Raw genomic sequence first — 11,545 nt, 5'->3', positions numbered from 1 at the left:
GTGGGTTCGTCAAAGAGCTTTACGTTGCGGGTTGGCAGTGTGGGGACTCCTAGATGAAATTTGATGATCAGAAATTCGGATTTAATTTTGTCGTTCATGATTTTATGCAAGAATTTCACATCTGCTAGTTCTCAACGAGTGGGACAATGTTAGCTGTGGGGGAGTCTGATTGACCGATTTGGTTTATTTTACTTCGCTTTTGTGCCACTTTTGGCTAATCATGAAGACGAGGATTGGTGAAGATATGATGAAATTGATGAAGGGACACTCACAAGAGAACGCCCATGATGGGATTCGAACCCGGAACCCTTAGCGTCGTCTGCCACGAAGGTTGTCTTGGGGGAGTTTGTTCGAGCCTTTGGGTTATCTTGGGGATGGTGACAATGAGAGCGCTGGGGAGATACTTTGCGAAAACGTTGCTAGCTCGGGGAACGCCATCCCCGCATGCCCCCCCTCACTTCGAGCATTGGTTCATTTTATGCACAGATAGGTTAATCGGGATTGGGCCTTCAGTTTAAAGTGGGATACGAATCACTTTGTGCCTCCACCGGGTATCGAACCCGGGACTCCTTGATTACAAGGCGAGGACGCTACCACTGCGCCATCGGGGAGAGCCAAAATCATTGAAGACTGTTTGGGGGGAAGAAGATCTTAATCTACACCCCATATACATATATATATAAAAGGTAAAGTGTTCCCCTGTGCTTAGCAGCACGCCATGAAGGCGTCTAGGGGGTGTGAGGGTAACGCCCCACACTTTCTTGATGTGATCAACATCACGCCCCTGACCGCCTTTACCTCCCAGGGTTTCCCCCAGGTACCCATGTCATTCGACGCTGGGTGGGTGCCGGGGCCGCTTCCACCGTTAGAAAAGTTCCCGGATTTGAACCGGCCGGGGATCGAACCCGGGACCTTGACCATGGTAGTCAGACGCGTTACCGAGTGAGCCATATATATATATATATATATATATATATATATATATATATATATATATATATATATATATATATATATATATATATATATATATATATATATATATATATATATATATATATACACATAAATTATTATGATATGAATATTTATAATGTTATTAAATATAAAAGTCAATTAATTACTAAATATTTTTAAGAAAACATTATTATTAAATACACATAAAGTAATTATTACTTTTATATCTATCAGATATGTGTAAAGTAGCAAATTAATTCATTTACTAACTGGTTAAAGATGTCAATAAACGAAAAATGTTGATATGTACAAGCTTTCGTTTAGTTTTTGTATTAATACAAAACTATTATAGTTTATAAATATGTTTGACTTGCATTCATCTTTTATTGTACGCATATTGTTATTGGTGTAGACAGAGTAATAATCTCTTGAAAAAGAGAGATTGATTGAGTGATTGAATTGGTGTTTTAAGTCCACTTTACGCACAGTAAAGCTAATCGGGACTGAACCTACAGTTTAAAGTGGAATCCGAACCACTATGTGCCTCCACCGGGTATGGAACCCGGGACCCCTTGATTACAAGGCGACGACGTGAAAAAGAGAGAAAGTATTCTGCACTTATTTTCTGTGTTTTTTGGTATTATCTTTAGTAAAGTGCATAAGAAGTAAATACTAATTGCTTATATTTTGTTGTTACAATAAAAACTCTCCCCCCAAAAAAATTGGTGGGGGGGTTAGAGGTTAACATTGTTGGTGGGGGAATCCCCCTGTCCCTCCCAGGATTTCGCACCCTGCCGGATCACGTATCGAACACGGACCCTTTGACCATACAGGACAATAACATTACCACTACACCATCGGGGAGACGGTTTATTTGAACCGCGTCTGATTTTCTCAATCGATGCATTTTAAATGCATCACATGGAATAGCAGCTGATAAAAGCACTCTTTGATTTTTGTGTTAATTTTTACATTTTGGAATCGCATTTCCACGAATGAACGAGGGGATTGTACAACTTGTAGCAAACAACAACTATATGAAACATATAGCTCCTTGAAAACAAACCCTTCCGAAGTGAAACTTGCTTCCTTCTTTTCTGATTGAACTCGTCCGTTGAGAGCATACGTATCCCTGCAACGCGCTTCTGCTTGCGAGTGTACAAGAGTAAGCGCGAAGAATATATGAAGAGCGAACAGAATTTTAAACTATACTCTTGGATTTGTGTATAATGATAATTTGACTACATAATTTGTATTCATGTCCAGATATTATTAGAATGATTAAATCAAGAAGACTTAGGTGGGCAGGCCATGTGGCAAGAATGGGAGAAGAAAGAAGAGTTTACAGGATTCTTGTTGGGAAACCTGATGTTAAGAGACCTGTAAGAAGGCCAAGACGAAGATGGAGGGATAACGTTGAGATGGACTTAAAGGAAATCGGTAGGGAAGGAAAAAAAGTATATAGATCTCGCTCAGGATAGGGACAGATGGAAGGCCTGTGGTGATGCAGCCATGGAACCTTCGGGTTTAAGAAGGCTAGAGAGTTAGTTAGATAATTTGAGGGTCAGGAAGAAATTCAATATTCACATTTATAAATCCCGCTTGGACAGTATGACATGTGAAAGTCCTGTACTTACAATGACAAGCGCAGGCCTGTTAATATAACTCCTAGTTGTACACGGTGGAACACTGCATCGTGTTGATTTAATTTGCATAATCTGTTCATTGAAGCGGTTATTACGTAATTGAGGTTGGAGTCTTCTGAATGAGAAAGTGCATTTGAGATGCAGTTTAATTGAGTTCAACGAGTATCAAGAACTACCTCACATACATGACGGTCCCTAAGGTTACACACGTTAGAATATCTTATGAAACCTTATACTTCCGTAAGATATTTGATATTTGAGATTGAGATGTCAGGATGACCTTCTGAGAACTCGACCAAAAGTCAGCCTCACCTCTATGTATTACACCACGATAACTGCGATGTTGCAGGCCAACTAGGCTCTGGCGTCTTGACCCACAGTTTGTATAAGCCCCGCTTTAGACGAAATAATGTTCATTAGCATTTTTCTTCACATTTATGCAATGACCAAAATGCAAACATGTAAAGCGAAAATTCTTATGGCAATTCAGATAAAATGGCATATTTCATGGCATTTCTCAAGGTAGAACCCGTCCTATTTCCATAGCATTTTTCGAAGCATTGCCAATCGGAAGCGACCTCTAGGTCACTAGTGCAGTTGTAATGGCGGCCGCGTGAGATGTAAACAATGTATCACTTCACATTTTTAAAAGCCGATAACTATTCAACCGAGAGGAATAATGTTTCGTATAAAACATTCTTAGGTACGAAACAATGGCGCTGCTTAAATACATACTTGAGTTTGTGATTGAGTTTGCGTTTTAAGTCCACTTTATGCACAGTAAGGCTAATCGGGACTGGACCTACAGTTTAAAGTGGGATCCGAACCACTATATGCCTCCACCGGGAATCGAACCCGGGACCCCTTGATTACAAGGCGACGACGCTACCACTGCGCCATCGTGGGGCACTTAAATACATGATTTACAACGTTTACTGTACACGTATGGAAGAATATTTTAGTTGTTTCAAATGTAAACACCGTGCATTCAGCATAGATGATGTAACTCGACGTGCCTTTCATGCTGTATATGTTATATATTGTAATCGCAAGAGCTAGCCGAAAAGTTGCGTTGGAAAGTGCTATCTGCTATAAGATTTTTGGAAGCATTTACATAGCATTTATGCTAGCAAAAATACCAAAGGAAATTCTTTCGTCTATAGCCGGCATAATTCTCCCTGGGACTGTCTTGTCCTCTGTTATATCCTTAAGTGTGCTGAGTGTGTCTGTACAGCCTAAGCTTCAAATATATTTATGTTGAGTCTTCACAAGGAGAGTCTCTACATAAATTATTTTAAAGAAAGCTCTCATTTCAGTTAATGTAATATTAATTAATGGTACTAATCTGATATTCCCCATTTTTACAGAAGAAACTACTTAACGGTAATAAGTTCCTGTAGCATTGTCTAACATCTCGAAGGTGTTTTATGTGATGTGGGAATGTTTCATAGCGGAAATTCAACCATTGACGCATAGCCCCACGAACCATTTCCGGTAAGGTTAGATTAGGTAGGGTCACGTATAGGTTACAATAGTTAAAAATTGGTTTCGAAAAAAATATTGGTAGCCCCACGAACGATTGACACATAGCCCCACGAACCATTGACACATAGCCCCACAAACCATTTGCGGAAACGTACGTTCTTTAGTTACAAAAACACTTTTTTAAAAAACAAATTGCAATTACTTTGATCAAAAAAACGTGAATACACGTCAAGGAATGTTCCGCGAAGCAGATAGGTAAGTACAAATGTCAAAAATTGACAAAACGAAGAAGTTATAGGTGTCCGGAGAATATCACATTTTTACCTAATTAATTAAGGTAGGTGAGCCAAAGGTAGCCCGTGCTCCCAAGGTGGCCCACGAAGATCATATTAGTATTTAACACATCTAACAAATGGCACTACATTAATATCCCAGTACCCCTCAGGTGCACCATGCAGAGAACGAACTGTCTCGGGCTGCCAGCAGCCATTTTATTTAAGTTCTTGTGGACTCCCTGGCGTCGTAAGGACTGTGGAGACCAGTCCTCCGCGATGGTCGGCTATTCGTCGTTAATGTCTGTAAAGCATATCAACAATTAAAAGTTCAACACCAACAATTTCATCTAATAAAATGTAGAAATATGAATAATATGTTTTCTTGAGGACAAGCATCATTTTCTAAGCCAACTATTATAAGCCGTGGGCCCGCATTTAGGACCCATGAGCCATCTTGGGAACAGATGTAACGTTTTTGTAATTCTTTTTTTTTTTTAAAAAAAAGTTACAAGCAATATTACAAAATATCCATGTGGATCATGTTGTTAATTACTTATAGGAGTTGTTTCTTTTAATTTCAGATATTTATCTCTCATTAGAGATTTGTAATTAGGCCTCTAGAAGCTTAACTAGGGCCACCTTTGGTTCATCTACCTTATCATAAAAAACTGATAATTGTAAGTAAAACTGGTACACATCGTTACAGGAACACAATAACTTGAAACTGCGTTGATAGCCCTCTCCAATGGAAAATAATTGCTGTCTGCTCAATGGCCGAGTGCGTTAAGTGGTCCACTTTCTATCTCGCCACCGAAATTCCCTGGTTCAAATCCCTGGGCATGTGTGTTCCTATCCTTTCATCAAATCATTACTTAGCTTCATCACAGCCAAAAGTACTGAAAAGTGATCCCCTGTGCATAGCACCACGCCATGAAGGCGTATAGGGGGTGTGAGGGTAACGCCCCACACTTTCTTGATCCGGTCGTGAGTGGAGGTGATGTGATCAGCATCACGCCCCTGACCGCCTTTACCCCCATTCGCCGGGGCCGCTTACAACGTTAGAAATGTTCCCGGATTTAAGCCGGTCGGGGATCGAACCCGGGACCTTTAGCATGGTAGTCAGACGCGTTACCGACTTTTTTTTATTGAAATACCCCCTACACGAAGGTATCCCCCCCACCATTCACACTTTTTCTCACTTTTTGCATTTTCCAATTCTACAGTTTATCAGTTTCTTATTATCTGGACAAACACAAATACCCATGCCTTACCCGGGACTCGAACCCGGAACCCCTGGCTTTGTAGCGCGCTCTGCTAACCACTCCGCCACGGAGGTCGACACCGGAAAGTCACTTTGAAAGTTGACACTAAATAAGAAAATAATTTCTTGCTTGCAACCTCTGGAAAAAATCCTGCGGATATACGAGGATATACGTACATAGGACCATGGCATCACTTTAAATTTGACCATAGTTGGTGGGGGCAATAAACTCCCCTTTGGCTCATATTTCATGAGAGAAAACAATATGATACGTGACCAAATTGCAAACTATAATGCTGACTACTAATGAAGAAACCGAAGCCCCTCCCCCTTTCGAAATTCTTAATTGATTGATTTTACTTCGCTTTTCTGCCACTAATGGTAATCGCGACGACGAGGGTAAGTTATGATATCATGAAATTGATGAAGGGACACTCACAAAGAATATCCATGCCTAGGTCTGGATTCCATCCCGGGACCTCTGGCGTCGTAGCGCGTTGTGTAAGTAATTCTTAAATTGCTGCTCCAATCAAAAGGTATTTGTAGGAAAATCTCTTATTGAGAATTCCTGTCTCATCTTTTTTCCTGTGCAAAAGTACGTGTGAAAATGTATTGACACGAGTTGCATGGAAAGTGACCTTTATTTAGATGACACGGAAATAAGTCCGTTGATCACAATGATGCATAATCTTAAGTTCGATGTTATTTGCATAATGACAAAAACAATCGAATTTGAAACACGACATTTTGGGAACTAATAACGGCGTCTGTATTCATGGGGAGCAGATTTCAGGAGTAAAGGAAGTGTTCAGATCCATTTCTCCCCACCTTTCACTTACAAGCGCATACAATTAAGCTGAAAAGCTACTACACCCACGGTTTTTCGTGGTATTTTCTTATTGTGTAATGTCTTCCACATTACGAGAGGACGGCGGTTGGTGACATAACATTGGAAAGTCAATAGAAGTCGATGCATATTCGGCTGCATTATGCCGCGAACTTAGTAAAATCTCTTCTCTTATTGACTTAAGTGCTTCAAGACCACTTTGCAATCGTACACTCGCTCGTATTTGCCGCTCGTTCAGGTTGGGTGTTTGCTGAGGTGATTGTTTTGCCCTCTAGCGAGCAGCTCAGGTACTAAGAGTCTCTCGGTAATTGAAACTGTTTGACTTATTTTTTGAGGTCAATGCATTCGAGTCCCATACGAGTTATTAATTGAAGTAATACAGGGTGATCATAAAGTCCCATTCCATATGGCGAATTATATACAGGGTTATTCAAAAGAAATGGTACAAAAGTAAAGTAAATTTATTTTTAAGTGAAAAGAGATACAAAAGCAATTCTGGTGGGAAAGAAGAAAGGAATGTTGTAAATTTACCTGGGCAATTCCAAATCTTGGATATGAGCACCCTGGGTAACACGGCAGATGTCTAAATCCATTTCTTGCCAGACTCGTTCCAACATATCCTCGGTTATCAGCTCCACTGCATGAGAGATGCGCTGCTTTAAATTATCCAGGTCCTGTGGTAATGGAGGAACGTACACAGTGTCTTTCAGAAATCCCCATAAAAAAGTCGCATGGAGTAAGATCTGGGGATCGTGGAGGCCAGGTCAGCATTGCCAAATCTTGATTCCCGGTACGACCATTTTAGCTATCAACAACAATTAGCGCCTCTAGCGGATTTTACGTCAACTACAACCAAAGGCTATAAATTTATAACCTCCCTTTCTTATTTCCCACCAGAATTGCCTTTGTATCTCTTTTCACTTAAAAATAAATTAACTTTACTTATGTACCATTCTTTTTTAATAATGCTGTATATAAACAACGTATTCCGCTTAGAGGGATCGAGAAATGAATGCTCACCGTTTAAGAAAAAAGGAAGATATTGTTATGATTTTCATTTTACAAGATACAAAAACTCTCCGACTTTGTACACCAATAGTCAATACACGTGCATCTTCCCCGGGAAAGGGGTGCCCACTCCACTTTACTACGGCACACTATACTGAATGCAACTCCAACAGGCGGCTTGGAAACAGCGAATCAGCAATCACTTGAATTTTACTCGACTGCTATCGGGCATTTTCGAGTCACAAGGAGGTACCGAAGGTTCTTCGCGGGACGAAACCAATGAGCGTTGAGTCAACCACATGTTGCCAAACATACCGTAAAGCAAAAAAGAGTCTTCTCGTGCAACGATATTGCCAGCACCAGAAATTAGCGGGGTGTTAATGGTACAACGGGAGTTTCACACGCAAACACGCAAATAGACAACTGGCAAAAACAGTAGTACGCTTGGCAACGTTGCTTCGGGAGAGCGATGTGATCTCTTAGCTTTCACTTTGCAAATGAGTTTGTTGACGTCCACACGCCCCCGAAAATGATTGGGGGACAGGACGCGCCGGAAATAACCATCAAGGTCAACCCCCAGTTGGAGTTGCGTCCAGAGAAGATGCTGGAGTGGTTAAAATAGTGCGCTACGACGCCTGGGGGGGGGTCCAGAGTTCGAAATGTTTTGTTTGTTTGTTTGAATTGTTGTTTTCAGGACTGGGTCTACCTGAACGACTATGCAATGTGCCTCCGCCGGGCATCGAACCCGAGATCCTTTGATTACAAGGTGACGACCTATCACTGCGCCATCGGAGAGGCCCACGCGTGTTCTTTGCGAATGTCCCTTCATCAATTTCATCATATTATCCTTCCATCTTCGTCTTGGTCTTCCTACTGGTCTCTTACCATCAGGTTTCCCAACATGAATCCTGTAAACTCTTCTTTCCTCTCCCATTCGTGCCACATGGCCTGCCCACCTAAGTCTTCTTGATTTAATCATTCTAATAATATCTGAACATGAATACAAATTATGTAACCTTTACCACTCGCCTGTCTCCTCACTCCTTTTAGGCCCAAATATTTTCCTAATGATCTCATTTTCAGATACTCTCAATTATGTTCCTCTTTCAATGTAACGGACCAAGTTTCGCATCCATAAAATAATACAGGCAAAATTACTGTTTTGTATATTTTAACTTTTAGTTTCTTAGATATTAAACGAGAAGGTAAAAGTTTATGAAGAGAAAAGTAACATGCATTTCCTGAATTAAGCCTGCTTTTTATTTCCTCTTTAATATCATTTTCATTTGTTAGTATTACTCCTAAGGTAGTCGAGCGGGTTAAGGCGTTCACTAGTCTTGAGATCGTTCGCTGCGGGACGGCGTAGGTTCGAATCCGGCTCTGGTCGGAATTTATTCGACCTACGTATAGGGCCGGTGGCAACCCACCATCGTGAGGAAATTGGGGAGCTCCGAGTGAGTGAGCGTAACCCGGTCAAGAAGACCTACAACAACGGCTGGGGGTTCGTCGGGCTGATCACCCGTCACCCCAATACTGGTCTAAGATCTCCACGCTATAACAGGTGACGGAGGAACAGTGTGGGAGGGAGACCAGCAGTCGGTAGGTAAGCCAAGGCCCTACAAAGGGCTGTAACGCTGTGGGTTTAGTTTAGTATTACTCCTAAGTACTTGAATTTGGAAACTGGTTCAAACGAGTTATCAATAATTATATTTTGATTATTACCTAACACTTGGTTTCGGCCCGTAAGCATATATTTAGTTTTCTCTTTGCTAACTTCAAAAGCTATCTCTTTAGCTGCTTTGAGAAATATTTTAGCATTATTCTTAATTGTACGTGTATTTACATCATACCCCAGTAACTACCTTAACTTGATGTTATTCTGCATGTTTTTGTTTTGAACATAACAACCTTGAAGCGAGTGACATCTTGCGATCGTCACTTTAGGAAAGTTAGCAAGGCGCATTGACTTTTTTCAATCCCTCTGCAGCACTTTTCTTATCCTTGAGGCGGTAGTTCTTTAGAAGAGTAGCCCGCCACCTGAGAGAATCGTGACTGGAATGGGCAGCCACACTTTCCCCTCCTTCACTTGTCCCCCTCCCCACCGAAATATCTCCACCCGCCAGACATACTACTTTCGGTACTCGACATTTCCGTGCTTTACACTCTGTCTGGCTGCTCTGTGGGACAGTACTTTTTCCCCCTCTCGCTCGTGCGAAAAGGTTCTTGTGGAGGAGCCTGGGTATCGCTGGATTTAGTCATGGTGGTAAGTTCCTCACTCGTCATTTTTCAGGTTGCTGTGTTCTTCTAACACTAAAGCTAAGAGTACGCTTAAACTGACTGACCTGTATACAATGAAACTTGGGAGCTTCGTTATGTTGCAAAGCCGCTCTTGGTTTTCAGGATGAGCTGTTCAAAAAAATAGGACGTTTAGATTGACCTATATACCCCGAGTAAGTCATGGTGCTTGCATTTTGTTTTTGTTATTTTACGCCGTTCTTTCTACCAGTAGATTAATGGCAACGATGAAGATGAATGGCGAATTGATGAAATAGTTGTACAGTGGGATCCATGAGTATTACCGTGCAAATTGCCCATGACTATTTTCATTAACTTTTCTCTTACATCCTATGTGTTTTTAAGCAAAGGATTTTTATGTATGCTGGTGCAGAAGTTGTCAGCAGCTTGTTTTGAGTTTTCTCTTAATTCTCGAAGCTCTTATTGGGCCAAATAAAGTGCACGAACATGGTGATGGACAATTTGCACGGTATTACTCATGGATCCCACTGTACAATGCATTGTCCGGTAATCGAACACAATGAGGCACGGATATTAATTTTACAGCGTTCGAGAAAAGCACTTAAGTCAAAAATTGCAATTTTTACATTAGGCAGTCATTTATATTTTAACAGCAAACATTACAGGCATGATTGTATTGTGAAGGTAAGATCCACACGTTTTTCATGTTCTCGCGTTTTTAAACGCCCAAGAGTATGGGACGCTTAAATTGACCTATGCACGATTAAATATAACTCTTTATTCTCGACTAGTGCATAAGCCGACCTGGTTAGCACAGCGCGCTACGATGCAAGAGGCCCGGGTTCGATCCCTATCCTGGACATGGGTGTTTTGATAACTGTCCCTTCATTAATTTCATCCTCATCTTGGCGATTAGCGAAAGGTGGCAGAAAAGCGAAGTAAAATAAACCAAATCGATCCCCTTTTCTTTCTGCCCCGCCTCCAAGATGGCATAGTGGTAACGTCGACGCATTGTGATCAAGGTGTCATAGGTTCGATACGTACGTACGTAGGTACGTAGTGGTTCGGATCATACCTTGAACTAGAGGTCCAGTACCGATTACCCTATCTGTGCATAAAGTAGCCGTGAAACGAACTTGAACTTGGTGTTTCAAATGTGTCAAGTTCCCAAGCAGTGAATACTTGCCTCGGAATCCGTTTAAACAACCTTGAACTGAAAATGCGATTTGTTACACGGCAAGTATTAACGCAGCTCTGTTATTATACCTCAAAAGCTATTCGTGTCCTTTCGCACACTCTTTGCCAGATGTATGGCCGCAATTATGTAATTAGCGTGCGTTAATTGCATGTATTTATTTTTGTATGCTTCTGGCGTTACGTTCTTGTATTCCTTGAGAGGCGGTGCGTTGCGTCAAACCCACGAAGAGATCGTGCTGGCTTTTCCTCTATCTGATAGCGTGACGTGTTGGTTACACAGATTTTCTTGGATTCGAACCCAGCTTCTTCTTTCCATTGTCAAGAGAAAACAGTGCATTTCATTTTCACTCTAGCTAATTATCACCCGTTCACTGCAACTTAAGTATGTGGTAGTATAGATTTGACAATGAAGACATACTTACGGCGCTTAATGCAATCCTGATTTGCTCTATTGTTATTTGATTCAGTCCGAATTTTATTGCATGGAATAGTTAGTTTACTGTACAATCACTGGCAATAAAAATTGGACACATATGTAGCTCCTGAAATACTCGCTTCCCTGCAATACTCTGTGTGCGTTTCCTAACTCGACGGCGATAAGTGAATTTGATTT

General features: G+C 41.1%; 1 protein-coding gene across 2 annotated transcripts in view; it reads left to right on the top strand.

Moving 5' to 3' along the window:
• LOC145986676 (putative fatty acyl-CoA reductase CG5065) overlaps positions 1–11,545 on the top strand; it is a 131,904-nt gene that overhangs the window by 912 nt on the left and 119,447 nt on the right. The window contains exon 1 of one of the 2 annotated variants that reach the window (XM_083120973.1): positions 9,628–9,742. The exons of the other annotated variant lie outside the window; for it this stretch is intronic. Coding sequence (XP_082977099.1) covers positions 9,737–9,742 — 6 coding nt within the window. The 5' untranslated portion in view covers positions 9,628–9,736. Of the gene's footprint in view, positions 1–9,627; positions 9,743–11,545 lie in introns of those variants that run through there. 2 annotated transcript variants of the gene reach the window in all.

This window comes from Lepisma saccharinum, chromosome 4, assembly GCF_977018435.1.
Source record: "Lepisma saccharinum chromosome 4, izLepSacc3.1, whole genome shotgun sequence".
Lineage (NCBI taxonomy): Eukaryota > Metazoa > Arthropoda > Insecta > Zygentoma > Lepismatidae > Lepisma > Lepisma saccharinum.
This window is presented reverse-complemented; position numbering and strand designations above follow the sequence as displayed.